Source organism: Anopheles darlingi, chromosome 2 (genome assembly GCF_943734745.1).
Source record: "Anopheles darlingi chromosome 2, idAnoDarlMG_H_01, whole genome shotgun sequence".
Lineage (NCBI taxonomy): Eukaryota > Metazoa > Arthropoda > Insecta > Diptera > Culicidae > Anopheles > Anopheles darlingi.
In genome coordinates this window covers 73,826,057-73,851,056 of record NC_064874.1, presented here as the reverse complement: position 1 = coordinate 73,851,056, position 25,000 = coordinate 73,826,057, and the positions used below count along the sequence as shown (strand labels likewise).

The 25,000-nt window shown below is 45.2% G+C and overlaps 2 protein-coding genes across 10 annotated transcripts in view; one reads left to right on the top strand and one right to left on the bottom strand.

The window, feature by feature from the left end:
- Positions 1 to 2,160: 2,160 nt before the first annotated feature.
- Positions 2,161 to 6,672, top strand: LOC125950505 (spermatogenesis-associated protein 20). The gene is made up of 6 exons (XM_049678576.1): positions 2,161 to 2,360; positions 2,457 to 2,678; positions 2,754 to 2,969; positions 3,033 to 4,478; positions 4,548 to 4,756; positions 4,836 to 6,672. Exons 2-6 carry the CDS (start codon positions 2,497 to 2,499, stop codon positions 5,312 to 5,314), a joined length of 2,532 nt encoding a protein of 843 aa, XP_049534533.1. The 5' UTR covers positions 2,161 to 2,360; positions 2,457 to 2,496; the 3' UTR covers positions 5,315 to 6,672.
- Positions 6,673 to 7,581: 909 nt separating this feature from the next.
- LOC125950499 (AP-1 complex subunit gamma-1) overlaps positions 7,582 to 25,000 on the bottom strand; it is an 18,250-nt gene continuing 831 nt past the window's right edge. For 7 of the 9 annotated variants that reach the window (XM_049678562.1, XM_049678568.1, XM_049678565.1 and 4 more), the window contains exons 2-16: positions 24,090 to 24,592; positions 19,653 to 19,714; positions 18,468 to 18,798; positions 18,150 to 18,388; positions 16,801 to 16,877; positions 12,389 to 12,484; positions 12,156 to 12,316; positions 11,684 to 12,068; positions 11,402 to 11,612; positions 10,919 to 11,057; positions 10,549 to 10,831; positions 9,908 to 10,465; positions 9,703 to 9,843; positions 9,380 to 9,487; positions 7,582 to 9,306 (exon numbers count right to left, since the gene is read on the bottom strand). In XM_049678562.1, coding sequence (XP_049534519.1) covers positions 9,205 to 9,306; positions 9,380 to 9,487; positions 9,703 to 9,843; positions 9,908 to 10,465; positions 10,549 to 10,831; positions 10,919 to 11,057; positions 11,402 to 11,612; positions 11,684 to 12,068; positions 12,156 to 12,316; positions 12,389 to 12,484; positions 16,801 to 16,877; positions 18,150 to 18,388; positions 18,468 to 18,798; positions 19,653 to 19,714; positions 24,090 to 24,109 — 2,913 coding nt within the window. In that variant the 5' untranslated portion in view covers positions 24,110 to 24,592 and the 3' untranslated portion in view covers positions 7,582 to 9,204. Of the gene's footprint in view, positions 9,307 to 9,379; positions 9,488 to 9,702; positions 9,844 to 9,907; positions 10,466 to 10,548; positions 10,832 to 10,918; positions 11,058 to 11,401; positions 11,613 to 11,683; positions 12,069 to 12,155; positions 12,317 to 12,388; positions 12,485 to 16,800; positions 16,878 to 18,149; positions 18,389 to 18,467; positions 18,799 to 19,652; positions 19,715 to 22,321; positions 22,591 to 24,089; positions 24,593 to 25,000 lie in introns of those variants that run through there. The other 2 variants (XM_049678569.1, XM_049678571.1) reach the window with 2 other exon arrangements.

Genomic DNA, 25,000 nt, shown 5'->3' with positions numbered 1-25,000 from the left:
TGTTTTAAGAAATCACCTACAACGTGAAAGGGAATCATTAATCTTGTTGGCCATATCGTCAACCGAACCATTCCACAAGCCACAACCCGTCCATCAACCCGCAAAAAACCTCTTGTCGCTATTACCTCTCATGGAGACCTCCTAATGATGGAACCGGAGCAACAGCTGGCTCGCTGTTTAGTTTACGATCAGGTCGGCGTACAGGGCCATAATCGCTTACCACAAGACCAACCTATGTTGTCAGCAGGTCAACAATAAATCATCTGGAAAGGTGTTAAACTGTTCAACATCACCGGGCCATAAATAGTGGACTGTCATCTAAGGCTGATTAATTTCACAGAGTTTTTACTAAATTGTATTCTTATTTTCTTGTTGTTTGAATGTTTCGCAATGGAGTCTGGTAGATCGATCCATATAGTATCCAAACAGCAGTGTCTTCCATCAAATAAAGAAGCGTTTCTAATTCGCAGATTCAATTAGCATTCCCACCAATCGAAAGGTTAAATACAAAAAAAATGGAAACCTTCAGGTTTCATTTGCATAGTCTGAAAAGATATGAGGCGCCCGCAAAATCCTATTGAATGATCCGGAAATGTATGATACAATCGAGCCGCTGTCTGGATGCTTCGATGATCAAAGGCGCGACCGGATTTGGTTCACGTCAGTTTTCCTTTGTCATCGACCTGGATACTTTGGACAATTTTGTAACATTTCGGCCGATCGATATTGCCACTTTCTATCGATTTCCTTCCGGCAGCCTTGTGCATATGGAGACTTCAGTGATCGCAGGCAACGAAAGCCTGGTAGCCGTCGGCCATCGCGCGGATGGAAATTGGTTTGGGAAAATTACCATAATCTCTTGCGGGCGGGTCAAACCAAGGGCAACCCGTCATCAACCACCCAGTCTACGAGTGCGATTCGCCTGCTTGATCGCAAGGAAAGGCCGATGAAATGAAAAGTTATAATGGCATATTCTGAACGGCCACTCCTTACATCACTTTAGAGTCTCGCCACGAAAGGTTACCGCTTTTCCCCTTGGCCGTGGCCACGGCCGCATCGCTGGCTATGCGAACATCCTCCTGAAGACGTGTTCACAGCTGGTTGGAAGACCGGGCCACACTCGATCACGAGAGGGTGCAATATTTTATGCTAATTAAGATTTCTATCGCTGCAGACGCCGTCGGCTCGTTGTGGCTGAGAGTAGCATCATGAATATTCATGCTTAGATCCGGTTTAGATAGAGTTAGATTTTTTTTATTCCCCCCAAAAAACAAGTTCTAGTCTTATTCATTAAAATGGTTAAGCAAAATGTCAGACGGTTTGCCGGGAGACTGGAACTTTCTATCCGGTTTGATGATTGTTGGAACGAATAGTTCAGATCAATTAGTAAAATCATTACATAATGATGCAATTTCGAGGCTGCGAGCTTTCGGCGGCGAGTTCTTATTGAAGATGGTGTACTATACTCATATCAGTCGCGCTTGAAATGGTTGCTTGATCTAGCTACAGACAAAGAAGCTTCTGGTGGATCTTGGCATAATGAATAGACACAATCATATTTGAATGAGTGAGTTTATTGAACAGAAATTATATGGAACCCCCTGTGACGTAGGAGGAGCACGAGGTCAACTGAATGAACGTCCTGGTGGCCGATTGGACGGGAGAGACAACCGCCCATGACCCTTGACCTCTGACGCGCTGAACGATTCCCCGCTCTTCTGCCAATTCGGAATTTTGGCTTTTCGTTGGGAAATTGATTTGAACAGAAATGAAGTAAAATTGTAGCATCACAAATGTTTTTTAACGCAGGATCTTCGTTACATCTTAATTCTGGCCAGCCTGTATCTTTACCCAAACTAAGCTTAGACTATTTTGTAGTGATTTTGTAGTGACCTCAATGTCGCAATGTGAAAAAAGAATCACGTTTCTCCAAACCACAAGACCCCAAAAAAAAACTGCGGAAAACGGCCAATTCAATCTCGGAGCTTCGGGTTTTGGGTCTGTAGAGAGCGCTCTTGTCGCTGACGAACACTGGGCTACAACCCTGTGCCTGATTTTACAGTGATGGTCAATAAAATATGAGCGTTTTGTCCAAAAAAGGCAAAATTTTCATTATAAATCAAAATTTTATGCCGAAAATGGCTCGTGTGGCACTGTACCGTTGTTTTGGTCTGGAGTTTGCTGTAAAAGTGAGAATTTCTAACTCTTTTCAAGAATTTCGTTAATTTCGCGATAAAGATAAACGTGATAAGAACTCATTCAAGGAATAGATTCGTTTTTTCCTTCTGAATACATCGCAGCAACGTGTTCCCGTGGTTCAGAAATTCTCTATAAAGCAGCACAAGACGCAATACTACACAGTAAGCTCAAGGGAAAAGTGGGGAAAGAAGGAAAACGATCCGATTGGCATGAAAATTCCGGTCTCCTCGACGACGACTATCTTTCCCTTTTCCCAGCAATCATCGGTAGCAACAGCAGTGGAGAGAGGCCAATGCTATGTTGAATAGCGTAGCCCGAGCTCAACTAGCGAACTATCTGCGGACTAGTTGCACGAATCTTCGAAAAGTGCCGCGCGGTTCCGGGAGCACTTGCACTTCCTCAGCCCTCGTCCTCGAGTGCTGCACGACCTCCGGATCTCCGATCCTGCATTCCGCGGTCCCGCACCCGGCGCAAGTGCGGTAAGTCGATTATCGGCAGGACATTATCGATTTTCTATTGAATCGTTCGTTACATCACTGTTTTTCCCGTTGCAGGTCCTGCTCAAGCACCACGGACGCAACCAGCAAACAAGGAGGCGGAAGCGGCAGCGGCAGCGGCGGAAGCGGCAGCGGCAGCGGCGGAATGGCATCGAAAGAACCAAAGTTTACGAACCGCTTGGCACAAGAAAAGAGTCCCTACCTTTTGCAGCATGCTCACAACCCGGTCGATTGGTATCCCTGGGGCGAAGAGGCCATCAAACGGGCTCAAAGGTATCTTTGTTTTTGGTAAACTTTTTATCTTTTTTTAAAATATCGTTTTTTCTTATTTTTTAGCGAACAAAAAATTTTGTTCATATCTTCTGGCTACTCTTCTTGCCATTGGTGCCATGTAATGAACAGAGAAAGCTTCCAGAACGAGGAGGTCGCTCGCATCATGAACGAAAACTTTATCAACGTGAAACTGGATCGGGAGGAGCGGCCAGACATCGATAAGCTGTACATGATGTTCATCCTGCTCATCAATGGATCGGGCGGGTGGCCGATGAGCGTTTGGCTAACGCCCGATCTGGCCCCGATCACCGGTGGTACCTACTTCCCTCCGAACGATCGGTGGGGCATGCCGGGCTTCACAACCGTGCTGACCAAGCTGGCTGCCAAATGGGCCTCCGATCGGGAGGATCTCGTCCGGACGGGTCGCTCGGTGATTGAGGCGATCAAGCGTAACGTCGATCAGAAGCAGGGCTCTGGCAACGGTGACGAAGAGGAGGGTGCGGCTGCTGTGGCCGCTGCAGGCGAAACGCTCGAGGCCAAGTTCCGCCAGGCAATCAACCTGTACCAGCGTAATTACGATCCCGTCTGGGGTGGTTCGTTGGGAGCACCCAAGTTCCCGGAAGCGGCCAAGCTCAATCTCATGTTTCATCTGCACGTGCAGGAACCGAAACACAAGATACTTGGCGTGGTACTGAACACGCTGGATAAGATGGCCGCCGGTGGTATTCATGATCACGTGTTCGGTGGATTCGCTCGTTACTCGGTCGACAAGAAGTGGCACGTGCCGCACTTCGAGAAGATGCTGTACGATCAGGGTCAGCTGCTATCGCTCTACGCCAACGGCTATCGGTTGACGCACAAACCGCTCTACCTGACCGTGGCCGATGCCATCTATCGGTATTTGTGCAAGGACTTGCGACACCCGGGTGGAGGATTCTACAGTGGCGAGGATGCCGACTCGCTGCCAACCGCCGACAGTGATGTGAAGGTGGAGGGTGCCTTTTACGCATGGACGTACGCCGAGGTCAAGGAGACACTGGAGCGTGGTGCGGCCAAGTTCGGTGACACGACGGTCAGCCCGATCGAGGTGTATGCCGAGCACTACGATATCAAGGAAACGGGCAACGTGGAACCGGCCAGTGATCCGCACGGGCATCTATTGGGGAAGAACATTCCGATTGTGTACGGATCGGTGCGCGAAACGGCCGAAAAGTGTGGTACCAGCCCGGAGATAGTGGAGCGTGTGTTGCGCGTTGCGAATGAGCTGCTCCACGAGGTGCGCGAGCAACGACCAAGGCCCCACCTCGACACGAAGATTATTTGCGCGTGGAATGGACTTGTCCTGTCCGGATTGTCTCATTTGGCTTGTGTGCATGATGCACCGGATCGGAGCAAGTACTTGGCGACGGCCGAAGAGTTGGTAAAGTTCGTGCGGGCTAACCTGTACGATGTGCAAGCACGCAAGCTGCTCCGGTCGTGCTACGGCAACGGGGAGGAAACATTGGCCTCGTAAGTGTAAGAGCGTTTTAGGGGAAAGTATGAAGCATTATACAACACCAAATTTGGTTCTGTTTCCAGTGAGCGGCCCATTTATGGTTTCATCGATGATTATGCCTTCCTGATCCGAGGCTTGATCGACTACTATGTAGCATCGCTCGACGAACATGCGCTGCACTGGGCGAAGGAACTGCAGGACATTCAGGATGAGCTGTTCTGGGATCCGAAGCACGGTGCCTATTTCTACTCGGAGGCCAACTCACCCCATGTGGCCGTACGACTAAAGGAAGGTACGTTCATCGGTGGTCGATTCTGTTTCTTCCGTTTCACCTTCCATTAAAAACACATTGGATCCCTGTTTTAACGTAGATCACGATGGTGCTGAACCGTGTGGCAATAGTGTCGCGGGCCACAATCTGCTCCTCCTGCATGACTACTTCGAGGAGGAACGACTCAAGGAGCGAGCACGGAAGCTGTTTGCATACTTCTCCGAAAGCAGCCCGTTTGGATACGTGCTGCCCGAGATGATGTCGGCCGCGCTGGTCGAGGAGCACGGGAAGCACACGCTCATCGTGGTCGGACCGGAATCACCAGAAGCGACCGCACTCGTGGATGCTGTTCGACGGTTCTACATCCCGGGTATGATCATCGTACAGCTGAAAATTGATAAGCCGGCGCACATCGAGCGACGCCGCAAGTCGCTCGACAACTTTAAAATGGTCAAAAATATGCCGACGGCGTATATCTGCCACAATCGGGTGTGCCACCTGCCGGTTACTGAGCCGGAGCGCCTGGCGGAAGAGTTCCAGCCGCGCTATACCTTCGACTATCTCGAGTACGAGAACTGATTCTTCGAGGCCTAAGGTCATTTTCATGCGTCACGTACGACGATAACCATGGAACGACTGGCGGCCGCCAAAAAGGATGAGGAATAGCGTGAAAACCCCCAAACGCAAAGTACAGTTAGAAACTGGCAAACATTTTATGGACATGACATGGAACCCCGAGCGCAGAGAAAGCCAATTTGTGATCGACATAAAGCAAAAACTGTTGAATGTTGAATATCAAACGACTACGACGACGATAACGAATGCTTTAAAAAAGGACGAAGCAAAGCAAGTTTGCTTCGCATCTTCGTTGCTTTTGATGTGACACACCATCCCGTGCGGAGAAACAATGGGAAAGAAATAGAATAACGGGAGCGCGTTGCGGTATCCGCATGTTATTTGCTTGCTTCTCCGGAATTGTTCTCTCTGCATAATCCTTCTTCAAAGTGATCCTTCCAGCAGGAATTGTTGTTATCTGTTACACCAGTGCTCCATTGAATGTTCCGTTTCGTTTCAAATTTTGTTACTAATTTATCAGCTAGAAGTTGAAAGCGAAGATTATCATAAGGAAGAGATGTAGAGTAGAGTAGCAAACCCATAGACAATGATGTCTTGCAAACAAAACTAAAACTTTACCACTCGGAACGTACTACTACAGTAGGAGAGTAGCGAGAATTTCCTATTATCGACCACCTGCAAAGTAGCAAGCAATGGACCATAGCGGTAGAGCACTTATCGGTAGAGCAAAACATGAAAGCATCACGCTAATGTTCATCGCCGCCAACCATTTTACAAAAATCATTTTGTACCACGCACAGATCGGCCAAGCGGGTGTTAGTGGCTTTTCCTGGAATTTTGAACTCGAATATTGCGCAACTTTTAATATTTGTAATACCTACCCCTCTCTGATAGGCACACATACGCATCCTTTCACCAACACTATGCTTATTGGCGAATCGATCGATGATCGATGAAATTAGTGACTGCTGTTGAGGAGGAAGTAACCAACGAGTAACGATGAGGCCAAATGATAGCGATGTTTTAAACCGTTGGAAGAATCGGTGGTGTGTTTTTGATCCGAAGTTTTAAATGGCGAAAAATCGATTAACGTTACTAGTACGATAGGGCAAGGGGGCTGAGAGTGCCGCCGCCAAGCCACACGCAACACCATTACTGATACTGCTACTGCATTGATATTCTAAACGATTAACGGATAGGATTCGATGGCGAAGTAGCAACGACAACGTTTTACCGCAATACCGTAGATTCCGTTCGATTTGCTCCTCTATCTCTCAAACGATATCAATGATATTATTACGATAAAAGTGAACTACAACAACAAAAAAATCAAATAAAATTTGGAAAAAGAATACTTGGGTCTCGTTTGAATTCAGATTTTTAAATTTTTGATTCTTCTCTGTTCAGCATCCGTATTCTCCTATAATTGTTTCAACCTTAGAAAAGAGAATCACTCCTTGGACAAATAGTATTGTGTACATTTATTTATAGTGTAGTGGTCTTCCCTTTTCATTGCTCTATTTTCTGCTCCTTTCGCAGAGCGTTTCCCACGTTCTGCCATGGATCCCGTTTGTCGGTAGCAACAATTTCGAATAAAAGCGATAGATTTTGTAGCACAGTGTTTTGGGGTACTGTTTCTGTTGCAGCGAGTTGATGCTGCGTTTCGACGAAGTTAACTCTTTACCGCGTTTCCTGGAGCTAAGCTGAAACTAATGCACTCTATTATGCTGCTTCTAAACTCTGCATGAGCCGTCCCTTGTTAAGTGTCAGTTTGATATCGGGGTTTAAGCATCCGTTATTATAAATACATGCTTCCTCGTTCCGGGATTTTTCCGGCGATCTGTATGCTACCAACAATTTGTAACAAAACTGTCTACATACATTATGTTAACACCATATTTTACTGGAGTTCGTGGGTCTAGTTATCCAGTTTACCGATTAGTTCCATGAATCATGCCATCTGGTCTTTACTCTTTCCTTTATCGTTTCGGAAGGCATTTATGGGAGAGCGGCAACACGGATTTTCCATTTTAATTCCATTTGACCAGCAGCCTATGAGTGTTGTTGAGCAATGATTGCATATAATGCGATTTCATATTGCTCTATTATATCCAGTCAAACCTTGCTCTCTAGCATATCCATACGAAGCCACAAAAATAAGAAAAAAATAAAGTAATGTAGCAAGTGTAGCTTTTGAATCTGAAAAAAAGGAAAAACGATTGTGAAAGGTAATAATACAAAGGAGAAGGTATAGAAAAACAAAAGCAGTATACTATTCGCGCGCTTATTGGAATATATTATTCATGAAGTGTCTTACAAGTAAGTGGATTAAAGTGTGGCGGATGGAGTTAACGTATGATCGCAATATCGGGTATGATTATTTATTGTTTTACGCTTGTATCCCTCCCTTCCCTTATCCCGACTGTGCCTCTTCTTCTTTTTTGCTACACGCATCGTGTGTGCCACACAAAATTGTTAGTTTTAAATCCCATCACTTTTCTCGGGTTTCCCTTTCAGTGTTTATTTTTTGGACGGATAACACCGTTTGGATGGTGCTGTGTACCAGAGATGTCGGGATCTACTTCTATCCTGCCTCTAATAAACGCATACCCGAGAAAGCAAACTGGAAGCTGGGAGATAGACAGACAGACAAAAGGTCATCGCTAGGCGGCATCGAACGGACGCAGCCCTGGTTTACTTCCCTCCCTTCATTCCTAGGGTCCTCCTCTGTCACTTTCGTAACGTTGGTTTTAGTGGGTTCCTCGGTATCGAGCTCTCGTTTAGTTGTCTCTAGTTTAACTTTCTTCTTAAACCTTAGGATAATTATCTCACCATTCTCTGTCGTTATCGCCGTACCGTTCTTTCGTTTTCTTTTGCCTAAGCTTCCCTACACCTACATCCGCGTTCGCATTTTAGGATGTGTTGTCGTAAACTCTAAATCCACACTTACCACAATCTAACGGGACAAGCGGTATGCTTCTATTAGTTATCATATCAAAATAATACAAACAACTTTTACACACGCTCTTCCTTCCATAATCTGCAATCTATTCTCTTTATCCATATGTTGTCTATACTTTTCATAGCTTTCATATGTCTTTCTATCTGCTGCTTGCGAGCGCTCCCGGTTTTAAGCAGTATTTATATGTATATATGTACAATTTATCATGATCCGATGGTGTACTAGAACACGCCATCCCACACACGCATTTGACTACAGAAGATGCGCTGCGCTTTCTATTGTTAAACCGTTCTACCCGCCATACAAGGAAGGATAACGATTGGCTGATGGCAGTAGGGAAATGGGAGAGAGAAAATAATGTTGAGACTTGGTTGGTCCCGGAAAGGTAGAGGAGATGTTTGTAGCCGAAGTTTGGAAATGCCTTTGAGCCACACGCATTAATATTGCATTTCGGGGTAGATCCTTTCATCGTTATCTGTTTCCCTCCGCTTCCGAACAGCACGTGATTAAAGTAAAACAATGAATGAGGCAATAGTGGATGGAATTTGCTAAAATATAGGGATGAGTGTTACTGCCATGTAGGCGAATGAGTTCTAAAAAGAGTCTTTTAAAAGCAATATCCTAACAAAACCCTCGTTAAGACTAGCAGCCTATCATCCTCCGTATATCATCTAACGAAAGCTGACGACTCTGCTGTTTCACGATTTCACGCTTCAAGATAAGTTAATAAGTAGATAAATTACCACAAAGAAAAACCATTAGAAAATCCGTTATTGGACACACTCGCATACCAAAGACCGAAGCGAGCATCGATTCCGTGTCCGAGAAACTACATGTACAGTGCTCGGGAAATCGTCACCAGCGCCGTTCCATCGCCGATCGTAAATGGCGATGATGTTTGACACGCAATAATAATTTGCTGCTCTGAGTTTCATTCAGTTGACTCTTCCGGGAAACCGGATACTTCTGTTTGCTCCTGTACTGGATTGCCATCCGATTGGTACGATATCCGAAGGCGCATCCTCAGTGTTGCCTGGAATGAGACAAAAAAATGTTAGGAAGCGCTAGTTCAAGCCTAAATTGTAGTGAAAGTGCATTCAACTCACCTTGGCCGTACTGGTGACACGCATTTCTTGCGTTATCGTACCACCCGGTGCTAGCGTTGATCCGGATGGTGAAAGCATCTGCAGTGAGAAGCTTCTCGGCACCGCAGCCTGTATAAATCGACAAATGAATGAATAAGGTGTGCATAATTAGCGGTTGCATTTGGAAAAGTTCAGACACGTCTCTTTACGTTGTCGCTATGTTACATGCACTACAATGGCAAGTTTTTTAGATTCACACAATCGGTTTGTAACAAATGATTGCTTCATTTAAAACAATCACGCGCAAATTCTCACTCGAAAAAAGAGGACAAATGATGCGTTACCTGAAACAGATACTGTTCGAGCGTGGTGAGCGAGTTATTGGTGGCCGTCATGAGAATTTGTAATGAACCGGCCGTATTCTTCGCCGACAGTTGCACCAAAATACCGTTCTTGTCCAGTGCCGTCAGTATTTTTGCATTTTCCTGTAGCGCGGAGAAATGGTGGTCAGTTATTCGTTCCGGAACGCGAAAATGTTTATCGACTTACATCATTATTGTTGATAACAGCGGCCGAAAAGTCGCTAAATAAACTATTGCTATTGCTATTCGCATTGCCTATTACCGCCGGCGCTGTGGGCGACCCCAAACCGTCTAGGCCAGTTAGTACCGGCGATCCGAGCCCGGACAGTGGCAATGTCGAGGGTACAGTAGTCACAGGAGTGAGGTTGGAATTCAACAGATTATCCAACCCACCAAACGAAGACGAGTTTGCTAGCAGCGTGTTCGGTGTGGTCGTGGTAGACGAGACGAGACCATTCTTAATGCTATTGTCATTGAGACTGTTCAGATCCAGACCTATCCCAAGCGCCGGTGTACCGGCTCCGATCGATGAACTAACGGCTGCCGGTGGGGTATTTGCGGGCATATCCAAACTGCCAAGCAAATCGAGCAGATCCTGGTTGTTACCGGCATTCGGTAGCGAGCTAGCTCCCGATTTTCCGTTAGTGGCCGGCCCAGAAATTAGTACATCAGCCGCCGGAGTTGCCGTTAAACCTAGGCCATCAATCGGATCATCACCACCACCGAGTAGATCGAGAAGGGCACGCTAGAAGAACGAATCACAAACGAAGCGGAATTAAACTATATCGTCGACAAAAAAAAATAAACCAAAAGGCCTATGTAACATACCGAATCGGAGCCAACTTTAGGAGTGATGGGGCTAAGCGACGAATCACCATCATCACCGCCCTCGATCAGATCGATGCTCGGTTGCTGCTGATCCTCGAACGAACCACCTCCCTCCTCCGTGCCATTCGGTAGGGATTTCGTAATTTTCGGCATCTTTTCCAATAGGGCAGGCCGCAAGTGGCTGTAATCGCGGAACAGTTGCGCAAATTCGACACCACGCTGCTGCAGATCGATGTGTAAATGCGAACCAAACGCTTCAATGATTTGTTTGACGCGCGTTTCTCTATAAAAAAAAAAGGAAAACAACAATACAGACGGCACGTTTAGTTTCGAAAGGAACCTTCAGAGAATGAATAGGCAGAATACTTACTCTTCCTTTGAACGGATGCGTGTGCTGAGCTTGGCCAGTGACACTAGGGCGTACTGTTTCGTCGCCGTCGTAACCGAAGTCGACCACAGCAGTCGCTGATAGATGTCGACGAGCTGATGCTCTGCAGGAATTTCAACATCTTTCGGGCGTTAGAGCGCGCGGATCAATGGTGGTATTTGTGTGCGGAGGTTTGAAGCAGGTGCGAGGCGGGATGGACATGGCCGAAAAACCAGGTGGGAAAACGAGAACAGATACTACTTGGTAAAGCAACTAGTAACAACTATAACATCGCGTGGTAGCTCTTGATGCAATCGATTCTTATGGGCAACAACCACAACCATGGAGTTCACCTTTACCACACAACTACGTTCACGAAGGTGTTCTCTCTCGATGGCAATGAAGTGCAGGTAGCACATGAACGGATGACCAACCTACTGTAACCTACGGGTGGGACAGCACACTAGTACCTTCAACCTAACCTACCTTCGATACGCTCGGAACTGAGCACCAAGTCACCGTATTCTCCGATCGTCCACACGGCCACCTGCAACAGCGGTTGCTTTTCTTCCGAGTTGGCGACATTGTGGACCGAGCTCCACAACCGCAGACCAATGTATGCCTGTTCCTCCGGTGGACTATTCAGAATGAGATGAATCGTCGAAGAGACAACATCATCGCGCACGTAATTACCAGCCTAGAGAGATGGAACGGAATGAAAAACCTATGAGTCTCAAGAAACAATCTCCTGTGCGCGCACACACTTACCGCTATCAGCACACTCAGCAGCGTATCGAGCCGCCAGCGAATGGAGGTAGCATAGCGTTCGGCCACGTGCACCATCCGGCTGCTACACTGGGCCTTAAACTCGGGATCCGCCTTCTCGAGAAACACTAGTAGCTCCTTCGACATTATGCGTATGTTTTGCGAGTTGATCAGCGCAAACGATAGCTCCATCGCGCGGCGTCGAATCGAAACGTCCGGATCCTTCAGGCACTCCAGTATCGTGCTGCGATGTCGCTGCACGGCCGAGATGTCTGCGTGCACCGTTCGTAGCAGCGTGTTGAGTGCCACGTACCGGATGTTCTTGTCACTGTTCAGCAGAAACCGCCCAAGGATGTTAACAGCTAGTACACGCAAGCCTCCCTCCGATCTGGGTGAAGAGAGAAAAAAAACATGGAATGGGTTGAGTGCCAAGTAGATGAAGGGCTCACTCGAACGTCGGGTCTGGTACACTTACTTGATGTCCATGATGGAGAGCACCGTCTCGTACAGAATCGTGTTGCCCACGTTTTTGCTCGTCTCCGTATTGGTCGCCACCTGGGCTAAGATATCGTTCATCGCTTCCGATGCATCCGGATCGTTGTGACCCAGAATTCGCAACAGACGCAGTATCTTGACCTACGGGCCATGACGAAAAGGAAAGTTGGTTAGTTAGCGCTCCGAACGTGCCGTCAACCCATGCGCACAAACCTGCAGGAACGGATCGCTCACTCCGCTCACATCGTGCTCCGGGGAGTATCCGGCGAGAATCAGATTCTTCAGAATTCGCACAAGATTCGGCACAATCTGCATCAGCAATAGGGGAAGAGACAGAAAATAAGTGTAAGCAGATTGATAGAATAACACCACCCTCGTTCTCAGTGCCTGCCAATAGATCTTCATTTCCGTAAATTTCCATCTGCTCCCAACATGTTTTAACGTACTTCAACGTACACAAATGGCACACAATGACGGGGCATTCGCTTTGTTTGGAGCAGTTCTCTAGTGCTACTTGTTATTTTTTCTCGGTTTCTCCACTGACGAGCTATAGCAATTGGCTTTTGTTCTTGCATGGTGATGTTGCGGCAGCATGAATGTATAGCACACTGGTCACTATGTGATCTGTTCGCAGTTAGCTGGTGGGAGGAATTATGTTATGAGGTACTTCTTCTATTGCTAACGACACACCAGTAAATGCCAGCGCAACAAAGAAGCTAAGGTGAACACGAAACGAACAACATGTACCCTCTTTTCACATATGAGCTTTGTTGTTCGAAGAATTCTTCGCATTCTTATTTTGTCAGTGAGGGGTTGGTATTCTGTTTTTCACCAAAGTTTACCTTAGAGAAGGTTTCGGGATTCGCACAAACATACATTATGATACATTTAAACAAAAAGGCATATGAATGCACACCTTGGTGGAGCTCTTTGGGTGGGTCGAACGTGATGTACTCACTGCGGAACCCATAATCAAAAATTAAAAAAAAATAGTTAAGAGCTGGAGAGCATTAAATATGGCCTCCAAGAAGGAATTGCGACGACTGCCGCAGCGAAAAGAATGATTGCTCAATCATCTAAAAGGCAATAATTATTTGGCTATGTTTTGTATTAAGCAGCCAATTGTTTAAAGTTAAAGCATTTTAAACTTAATAACATTAAGCTACTGCGATAACACATCAGAGATCAACATATTCAAACGACATGGATAATGGGAAAGGGGAATTTTCATCGATCATTACGATACCTTGCTATCTAATGTGTGATGAATATTTAATGAACAAAATAGTCTATATCGAAAATCGATCAACCCGGTCGGTGATTGAGCGCTCAGATTCGAACGGACACTCAGCCTTCAATCAAACAGCCATCAGTTTTGCCAACGCCACTTGAGACCGTGCGTTCGGCATTGCGGCATTCGAACCAAAAAGGGCCAGGCCAGAGTAGCATGCAACACGAACGCGACGACTACAGCTAACACGTTGCCCTAGTAGATGGATCCATTCGGCGAGCCGCCAAGAATTAAAAACTAATAGAATCCTCTATCGTCTATAACCGACGCTTTGACCATCTGCCCCAGTTTGCGAATCTGGAATCACTCGAACGGCCTATAGTACTTCGGGGGTACTTCAGCGGTGTTTCATGTTCATAAATTGCACTGCTCACCATGCTTGAAAGCTCTTTGCATGAATACACTAAACCACACCGATGGTAAACGGAAAAGTGATCGACTCAGGCGGACAGATGGACGGACGGGTATACTTCTAACTTATGGATCAACAAAATGAAGAAAAAAAGGAGCACGAGGGAAAATGCTTTATTTGCCAAACAGCGGAAGCTAGATAGACGGACAAGGTGACCACATCATATAGAACATCATTCTTGCTAGATATACAGATTCTCATAGAATTTTAAACAGCGACACAATGCACCAAAAACAACGCAGCAGCACTAATGGACGTGAAGCGTACATGCAAAGACCATCGTGGGAAGCATGCATCGACAGGCACACTGGCGCAATGTGCCAGCCAATTATGAATATTTAAGTCCACCATTCTATTCCAACGCGCAGCGAAAATCATAAAAGCGATACGGCATGAAAGGTGTCCTTACATAATAAAGTTATACCTAGGATACGTTTAATGACGTAATTTAAATACGTTATGTATAATTATAAAAAAATATAAATTCTACCAACAAGCAGATTTAGATTTGAAAGCGAGTACAGAAGAAAAGACAAGTAATTTCGCGTAGCATAAAACAAAAACCAGAACTGAACAAATATTTTATAAGCAAAAACACAAAAAAATGTACTGAAAGCATATCATACACCTTTCAGGAAATGAAATGAACCGATCGCAACTAAACGTTATTTTAAAACTTTATAAGAACAACAACAGTCTCGTACGACGCGCAAGTTATCGCACCTCACGATTCGCAAATTAACAACAAACTCAAACAATAAGCACAATCTAAGAGTGACGAACATCCAATCAAAACATACAAAGTTCTAGAGTAAGAACGAGAAAGAAACGCCAAAGGAATTTCCCATTTTTGTACTGTAGTGTCGGTTAAGTTTGCCAAAAGTATTCATTTTTTCTAGGTCAACAAAAACTATATGCTGCATTGGAAAACTCACCCGCGAGCGGAGGATGAAGAGAGCAGAGATAACAAATTACTAAAGTGCAACTGAATCTTCAACTTCGAACGTGAGCGTGCAATAGCGTACATCGCTGCTGATCGGTTGTACAACAATCGATTAAGAGGAAAGAAACTTTCGCATGCAGCAAGTTGAGCAAACATCAACTGTGATAACACATCGGACCAGGAAATCAAGTAAGAAACCTACCAAAAAGGAAAGGCCAAGACAGGTATTGGAATAACATTGCCTGCCAATAGCAGAACGAAAGCGTTCACAATTAACACGCAAACAAGCAAAAGGAAAAAGGGACAACGTAAAACGAATACGGTATGCTAATTGATGTTTGCTTAATACTTTCTGACACAGGGGAATGGATGGCTGAAAATTCGACCGAAGCGAGCACGGAAACCATTTGTAGGCATTTAGGATGGCTAGCAAAACTGGTTTAGCAATCGGTGTACGAAGATAAGTTAATGAAGTCTAAATATTCACTAAAATCTACACTTTGATACTGAATATGCGATAAGTTTAGCTTTGGGTTTGTTGCTTGTGATCTGGATTTACAGAGAAGGTTTTAGTAGGATTTTATGTTTCCATTGGAATGCAACACAACAAAAGGGGATTGGTATTGGCTGCACAAGGCACAAGCCATAAACCACAAGGTGGATACGGACAACGGTATAGACAAACAGATGGAAGATGTAAGATGGAAATGCAATAGTAGAATGGAAAGAGAAGAGGAGGCATCAACCGGTGGGTGACAGAGTTGTGAGCATTACCTCTTGGTTTCCACTATCCTGGTAGCAAGCAATGAGTGTGTGTGTGTGGTTCGGGGAATAACAACAGCAAGAACATGGTTAAAACGGGGCACAAGAGAGTCAACGCAATACGGATGATGGGCGATTTAATGGCATCCGAAGTGTCGTGTTCAAGGACGTTCGATAATCTTTGCTGTTCGTTTTTTATACAAAACACATTTTTAGATGCTTTTCCTAATTAAAAGATACTTCAAGATTTAAATGAAGGCAAAATAAAAACAAAATTATTTAAACGCAATTGCTTATGCAAATGATACACCCGAAACTAGCAAAGACGACAAACTTAACGATGACTAATTAAATTAGTTAACGTTTCAAAATGCAAAAAAGAATCAAAACTTTTGCACGAATGTAGTAAGTCTGCATTAACTAGAAATAAAATTGATGAACTGGGTACAACGAACGATTAACTATAACTGGATTAGTTGCATTGAATGCAAAATATCGCAAATTATCGCTTGGAAAAGGGACAGTACTTGAAAATTGAAAACAAATAAAAAAATCTGTTTGTTACTCGAGAAAACCCAAAAAACTGAAATGAACAGTTGTGCCACCCCAGTGAGCTACGTCAGCTACAGAGTTCATTCCACAAAGGTAATAGTAGAACAAAGGAAAACAAAAATGCCTCCAGCTAGCACAGCTGGTAGATCTTATCAAACGAGCCAACGAACGGTACACGTTAAGATGAATCTACTTTGCACTCGAGGATTGATAATAAAAACGCTACTTTGCTACACGCTAAATAGGTACTAGGGAGAGTGAAAAACTATCTAACACGTGTCCTCTAGCACACTACACGACTAGCGAGCAACTTACTAATACGCAGCGGATGCGTTCGCTGCTGCTGGACTCTAAATAACAAAACAACAAAATCAAAATGGGATAAATCAAACTAGTTGGTTTCACAAAACCAAAAAATTGGCTTCCTGGTGGGTTATGTTCGATACGTCGAATAAAATTAGCGAACACTTAGCGCTAGTAAAGAACCCGTCAGAATGTTGCTTTAAAGAAGTCTTTCAGAATGAAAACCAAAAAATGCGGCCAATTAATACCCAATAGAGCACATGGAAAATGTTCGCAACAATTTCCAAGAAGGGGTTGCCTCTGGGTTCCAGTTAAAAACAAACGGAGACGTGTGGATAAACGAAAAGAATAAGATTACGTACCTTCTTGAAGTGATTCAAGGTGTCAGAACTCTTTTCGCACATTTCCGTGATAAGCGTAACGCCAGCGATTAGGATACCTGTAGTGACGATGAAATGTAATAGAGAATTAGTCAATTACGCCAACTTCGTTTCAATCTTGTAGCTGCTTTCAGTCGTATGGCTATAGGCTATAATTAATCAGCAACTCATCTGGAAACCCCGGTAGTTACATCACTTCATACACATTGGTTTCGAGGCACCTGCACAACCACCACTTTAACGAGATTTGCATGTTGCCCCTGAAAGTGGTGCCATTTGGCCGAGTTTTTCTGTCTTAATAAATTAAAATGCACCATCATGCCGGGGCCCGGATGATGGCCCTACGGTACACAGTTACCGCCACCTAGTCTGATTATTATATTAGCAATATACCGGTCCTGTATAGCGCCGTAGTAGCATCACGGTGACGGTGATTAGCATAAATTACATTGCTCCATCTCAACACACCATCCACCACCATGCAGTCCCAACAACGTTCGTACCAAGTTCGCACCAACGTTTAAGGGATCCCCATTTCGTTTTCTCAACTGGTCCAACCGGAAAAGCCGGACAAGGAATGTGTTTTTCACAGACCAGATTCCCGGCCGGACGTTCAGAACGGAACGGAAACAACCGTAGTCAGGGCGAGTTGGGTTAAATAAATTTCGCTACCAACAACCCTTTGCCTATCACCAGGGCCCACAGACAAGAAGAAGAAGAAGAACCGAACTGAGCACTAGAACGTGAAAGTTATATCCTGCTGTAGCGATTGCAAAATCCTCTTAACTCACGAAGGGTTTTACGACCACCCCCAGCTCCATGTTGGACGGAGGAACATGCTGAGCACCAACAGCCAGTGAGCATCAGAGCATCTACCCCCGCACAATCATCATCGATATGCATAAGGATAGAACAGCGGCAAACGGAAACTATTTTCGCTCAATATTTTCATTTCCATTCGACTCGTTCCCGGTCGCCGGATAGCGCGCTGGCGATCACACTGCTTATGCATTGGTGTATTTGATGTTCGCCTGCCGATAGATGGAAGGAATGGAAAGGAAATTTGTTTTCGCAAAAGTTTCACACTTCACTCTCCCGAACGTCGGACCTCAATCTTCGACAGAAAAGTTACTTCTTCCAGTGGTGGGTAAGCAACAGGAAGCTAAACAACAATAAATGTAGTACCAGGCTTGAACGATAACATCCGCTCTTCGTGCTATCCTTAAAAGGGGATACAAACGACCTTACAACATCTTATAAACAAACCGCGCTATGATAAAGAAGTTTCACTGTGCCTCTGTAAGCTCTTTATCAATTTTTCATTAATTTACCATGATTTTTCTCGTTCAGCAGCGATCGGGTCGCAGGAAGAAAGATTTCCATCAACTCGGGTACGCGTTTGATGATGCGAAACGCACACAGGGCCGCCTTTTTCCGGATGTACGCGTTCGGTGACCGCATCAGCTTTTCTACTTCGCCGGCCAAATCACGGGCCATCTCGGGCGATGCGATTGCCCCGAGCGTACAGAGGGCTAAACCCACGACGAACTGTGTCGGACTGTTGAGGTCACTGGAAGAGAAAGAGAATAAGAGAAAGTGAGTGAGATGTTATGAAAAGGGGAAAAAAGGAATCAATTTTAATGCCTTACTTCTTGAGACAGTTGGTAATCAGCAGATGAACATCCTGCCGTTCGTCTAACAGCAGCATAGCCCCCAGGTAACCTATGCGTTTGTCAGTGAAACGGGGGCTCGCCGTCAGCTTCAGGCACTCGAGCTGTCCAAAGTGTGCCGGATAACCCAGCATGTGGATGTAGAGCAACTTGGCGATGTTGCGACACCGCCATACCGAGTCCTCCTCGCGGAAGGTGCTGCGGATGTAGGCACACTCGCGGTTCACGACGGCCCGCTCCTCGGCCGCTGTTCGTGCCGCACGTATCTGACGGATCAGATCTCTCAGACGGGTAGGCGTGGGTATGCGCACTGAAAAGGGGATGTAGTGACAAAGCAAAAGAGGTTTTAAATGAAAGCGCCAGATTCTCCAGAAGTGGCAATCTTTGATATTGATATAAAACCCCGCCCTAATGGAAAGCATAACCGAATTCGTGACTAATATTTGTCTAAACAAGCTAATGCGCACAGCCACACCGTGTATTAGTTGCGTCGAGCTGGCAAAATATGAAATCGATATGCGAAACGGAAGAGATACTCCACCACATAATCCCTAAACCGATACTCCGATTAACAGACCATACAACGTGCTGTTACGGTAGGCGTGAGTGAATCACACACCTTTCTCTAATCAAATCACAAACATACAATCGCACCCCTACCATCGGCCACCCTCTCCGTGAATGTCTAATTAGGCTTCGATCAATACCCTCACCGGAAGAAGCGCCTCCTTCGAGTGGTAGCCACACCTCGTCTAGAGTGGCCAACGAGACCCTGGTAAGGGGAGCCGCCAGCTAGTGGTGCATTGAACTTACGGGCCAAAAAAAAAAGGCCAACAAAAATTGTTGCCAACAGTAGACGACGCCGAGACACAAATGTATCTGACACAGAACAAAATCACCGGCAGAATTGACCTCGGCGTGGTTGAAATAGAGAAGGTTGTCGTGACTCGTGACGTTGTCATGTGGTTTACGCCCAATGGTGGAGAGATTTAATGATGGCCGCACCCGAAATGAAATATAATATAAAAGTTTAACGTCATTGGTTACCCCACCAATGCGCGCGTGCAGCACACGGTAATGTCGATGCGGCCGAATGCTTTCAAGTTATTCATCCGTTACGCACAGACCACCGAACCCCACGTTGTGCGGCGTTCCCGCACTCACCTCGTTCTATCGTTTCGTTGATAGCTTGTCGTATGGTGGCCATATTGAACGCTGGATTGAATCTGAAAAAAGAGAGCAAGAAGCGAAACATTTGTTAAGAATTAAAAAAAAAAAAAAACTTTCCGGATTCGTACTTTTACTAAAAACTAGGGATAGAATGGTCAGGAATTTGATCGTAAACACGAAGACAAACCAACACACAAGGAGTTGTGCGTGACAGTACGTCGTGATTCAGTGGACAACATAAGGTATAAAAATAATTATTGGATCATTTGTATTGCATGATGGCAACAAAGCTTCGTAACAGCTGCTCCGAAACAGGTGATGAAGCACGATGGTGCCAACGATATGAAAGACTAATAAGGGAGCTGCCTTAAAATGCAAACGCTGTATCTCATTTTTCTTCCATCGATGGCATGAATTGGGTTGAAAAATAAATGCAAATTGACAGAAGGCTGTAACTTACTCTAATTCGTATCAAACACGATGAATCACAAACTAAAACTTGAATGAAAAATCTTAGTACATCTTGATAAGATTACGATGGATAGATGGATATGCTACAAATTGACTATGAAATGTTTCTATTTTGCTTTAAATTTTAATAACATTTTGTACCTCTAAGTTCAGATTGCAATCAAATGTGTACCATGTCGCTTTAATCTTTCAGCAAGCTTGTTTCATGAACATATTCGGAAGTGACTTGTCACGCGTGTTGGCTTCTGGTGTGCCACCAGAAATGAGGTACGCGTATAAATCGGTGAAGCACGCAAAGAAGACTTAAAGCGTCTCTCAAAAGGCAGAACGGGCGGGCTCGTATTGCGACTGGAGCTGAAGGAGGAGATTGATCGTTCCGTTTGTGTCTCTCCAACGACGCGCGGTTGACACGAACGGTAGAGGAAAAGGTTAGACTACAGGTTACCTGCTCCTTGACAAACGCCACTGCTACCATCATGCCAATATGGTAATCAGAATGTAACACCATCCACAAAGCATTTCCACACTTTGCTAAGCCGTGTGTGATATTGTGGTGTTGCCGCCGTTGGGTCCTGTGACCAAGTAGTAGCAGTACCTGTCACTGAAGGGCACCGGAGGATTGATGTCGATACGCACGAGTGCCACGATTGGTGTAAGTAACAGTATAACGAAGAATAACTTCGTGGCGAAAAGGGATTACCACATGTATGCCGTCGAGCGGAACACAAAACAACCAGCACGAAGAAGAGGCAGCATCATGTAATCGTTTTATTTTTTGACGAGATATTTTTATGATTTGACAATGCTTTCGGCGACTTTTCATTTGGTCAAGTTCAGACAACCACTTCCTAATAAAAGCAGCAATCGATGGACTGAAGGCCGCAAATAGTTAGCACCACAATGTGAATCATCTACCATCATAAGCTGCTCGTCTAAACACACCGTGACCAAGAGTCCGATAACGAACCATCCACCAACTTCAATCATTTCAAAGCCATGCAGCAGTACAAGCACCTTTATAGAGGACGAGCCATCAAAAATACTTCGTTGTCCTGCTCTACTAAGCTACTAGCTGACCTGGAGCAACGATTACTATGGAACACTCCCGGTAACAATCTGTGCAACTGTCCCCCGGGAGGGCGTATACTATAACCGACGGCGATTAGCCTTAGCTTCTTCTTACTCTCCAGGGACACCTTCCACTTCTTGCGAGATTGTGTACGCCGCCTCAAGAGTGTTCGCCTAGTGTCGTGACCTTCCTGGCAGTAGTAATACCTGCAAAGGAGAGCCCACTAGTAAAGAAGCTAGTGTGCAGGCGGCCTCTAGGGGTGTCGTTCTAAAGCGAAACCAAAAATGGTTTAATCAAGCCACGCTTCCGGGCTGAAGAGATGGAGAAAGTAAACCCGATCCTGCCATATGGGCACACGAAGAAACACAGGAAATCAAGGTACAAACCACTGTGTTGTGGCCGTGTGTTTGTTCCCGTCTACGATGACAGTGCGGTTTGGTGATGGAAAACTGTTCCGTGCCGGTTGTTAGCTTATTCCTGGTTGGTTTTTGGGGTTTCACCTTCGTGATTATGATTATGGTGTCGTTCTGGCGCGTTGCCCAAAGTGTGCCGGGTTATTTTGGATGTCAATTCATGTTTCACCTGACCACAGCTGGAGGACACACAGAGACATGGTCACCATGGTGTTAAGTGTTAAGCGAAAACATTGCGACAAGCAGATGGTCGGGAACGAGACCGAATACGTGACGATAAGATGAGGAAACACCAATGACGGATCCCTGCCGACATTAATATCGCTTTTCCTCCAAGGAATAGGAGGATAGTGAAGAAAATTTATGGTCTGGGTCACTTTTATGCATAACTTGAGTTACTCTTATGAAGTGCGTCATTGAATTGTGTTTTAAATGCTGCGCGAAGGTTGTGTCCCCTCAAGAAAGTTCGTAATAATCGATCTATTTTTATCATTTAATGTTTCCTTTCGTTAAGCTGGTATAATGACCTTGCAAGTAAACTATTCTGATGCCGAATTCAAACCAAAATTAAACGACGCTGATGTTAAGAGATGATGTTCGAAAAAGGTTGTATTAATATTATAATAAGACCATTTAACGCAACAATCGTAAGCATATTTGCGGTTTCGAAATGGTAGAAACAAACAATTCAAACACAACCGTTTACCTACTTCAAGTGAGTCACCTGCTAGCGATCCAAACCGACTTACTCAGCTGACTCACGGAGCAGCACAGGTAGAGCCTCTATTACCAAGTCAATGGATGGACGGACGGGATGGATTCTAGTATGTCAATGTTTATGTAGAAGAAGGCATGCAACGAAGGGTTCTTTCCATTATTTACACAGATCCTCACATTATTGACCGAACCGGCCGTTGCAAGCACATTGCTTATAGGCAAAAAGGTACAAAATCAATAAAACGAAACGGATGCTAATATATTTGTTTTGTTACAAAGCAATAAATATAATTAATATAAAAAATTAGAGAATTTCAAAAACGAATAATTACAAGATCATGTTTGCTAAACGGGATGCATCTTACTTTAACTTTAGGGAAACATTTTTAGCATTGCAATGTTATCTATTGTGCGTTTATATATCTTTCAGCTGCGGTAGGGCTCTTAGAAAAATAAAATATTCTAAAATTGTTTCATTTTTTTATAATATTGTCTTTCATATGCGGCCCAGTACACTGCAAAGGCTAGGTAGCTTATGCAAATTACCTAGGGCGATCCAGCCGTCAGGTGATCTTTTCATACACCTTTATCCGGTGGTAAGTTGAGCACCAATATTTTCGAAAACAAAAAAAGTCAGGAACCCGTATCCGCCTTTCTTAATTAACATAACGTGCGCTGCAAAGTGAGTCTTATCATCCCGCCGGCAAAACCGGCAAAAGCTAATCTGTGCACGTACGCGCACGACACTATTTAGATAAGAGCAACATAAATTGAAGTCGTATCTCTCGTCGCACCGGTTCCGTTTGCTTTACATGAAACCGGCTGGACAAATGGATGAAGAGAAGAGCACGAAGGAGAGAGGCGGCATTAGTTCAGCATCCCCACAACCGGTGGGCAATGCACCGGTAGTGCATCCGTTAATACCACTTAAGCCTCTGCTAACAACAAATACTGCCGGGTAAGCTCTTGCTATAGCCACCTGCACCAGGTGCGCGGTGTACTCCGGGAAACCAATAATTGAAGGCATATCTCTTTTGTCGGTCCAGAGCAGAGAGTGCAACCGTAATAATTGCAGCACCACCTCTTCTCTGTTCCGCAAATCTCCGGTCTTCTGAGTGTATTGTGTTGGATGTGCAATGTGCGGGTTGGAGCGCGGGGCATCACAAGGGCCCTCTACGAATGTGAGGTCGAGTTGAGTGACGGAACACACCTTCATGCAACGCTGACATACCAAGGTCAACCTTATGAGCATCGCCAATGCTATACAGATGCATTATAATTTGAGATTTTCAGTAGCATAGGTAAAGGTTTCTACTCGGGACTTTAGTTACAATTAACAGAGCAATCCGTTTTTTAGTAAGAGCTAGGGTTTTCCGTGTAGCTATAGCAATTCGTATGCCTTTTGTTTTTGCGTCGATAGCAAAAAACGGAGAGAAGCCAACAAGGTGTTCTTTTTGTTGGCTCAAAAGGAAACGGTGGGCAGCATGGGCACCGCTATGCGCATATTTCGCAGCCATTTTATGTTGCATAAACATGTTTCCGACTATAGGCGATGCCCTACGGTTGGGGCTGGAAATTGCAAACATGGCATAAAAATCAAAGAAAGGTGCTCGAGATCTTGGAGCCCTGGGCTGCCGTCTTCCTGAATCACATCGCGAATGAGTAATTTAATCTTGAAATTGCTTTTAATCATGATTCGCGGGGTCTACCAGCGGGAGACCACTACGAGAGCTTTCGCTTGGCGCGAGCAGCGGCACTTACCCATGATCGGAGGCATTCATCGTGGCGGTGACACTCGATGCCCTGCTGCAGGCTTGTCTCCTCGAAGCCACACGCGTCCCACACGATGATTAATGTGCTCTTCTCGTTCCGTGTTCCGTCGCGCTTCTCTTTCTCCCGCCCGTTTCCGGTTCCGGCGCCCTCAACTCAAGAGGAATCGCGACTGCTGCTGCTGCTGGTACTTGCGTGGGGTGACCACATACACTGTCGTTTTCTTCCTGGGCACCTTTACCTTCTTCGTCACACTTACTCACCGATCTGCCCACAGAGCACTTCTCTTTTGCACCTCTTTCGCACAGACACCAATTACACAGAAACAATAGATGGAGCACGGAGCAAGAAGGAAAGCTGGTGAGCTGGAGGAGCAGAGCAAGTAGCGTAGGAAGTAGGCCACGGTTTCCACACGCCTACTCGATTTGGGTTATCCTTTTTTGCACTTTTCACACTATCACCCGCTCACTCATCTCCGTTGCGCCGGAAGTACACTACGGAAGTGAAGAAATAGAAAACACTTAGAATCGAAAGCAAAAAGGGTGTCCTCGGCTGGTGTCACCGGCCCGGATAGTTCCGTAGTAAACTCGTTCGGTTGGGACAGAACGCGCACGTTATGGTCACGATTAATTGGACACTCGTCGCCCTTCCTCAGCGTCGATTGCGTCCAATTAACGGTAAATGGGTTTGAATTAATTTGCTGCACCGGAGACGGCCTGCACGACCGAGAATGGAATTGGAGAAGGGATTTGTTGGCAATCGTCTCAGTTAATTTCTGGATGATTCTTTTGATTTCCCCGTCTGCTTGTGATCTAAATTGAAATGTTCCCCATTGTCTGACGCATCGAAAGTGTTAATGAGGATGTCTAACGCGCCTGCATCCAGCTGGTCAACGGTTCGAC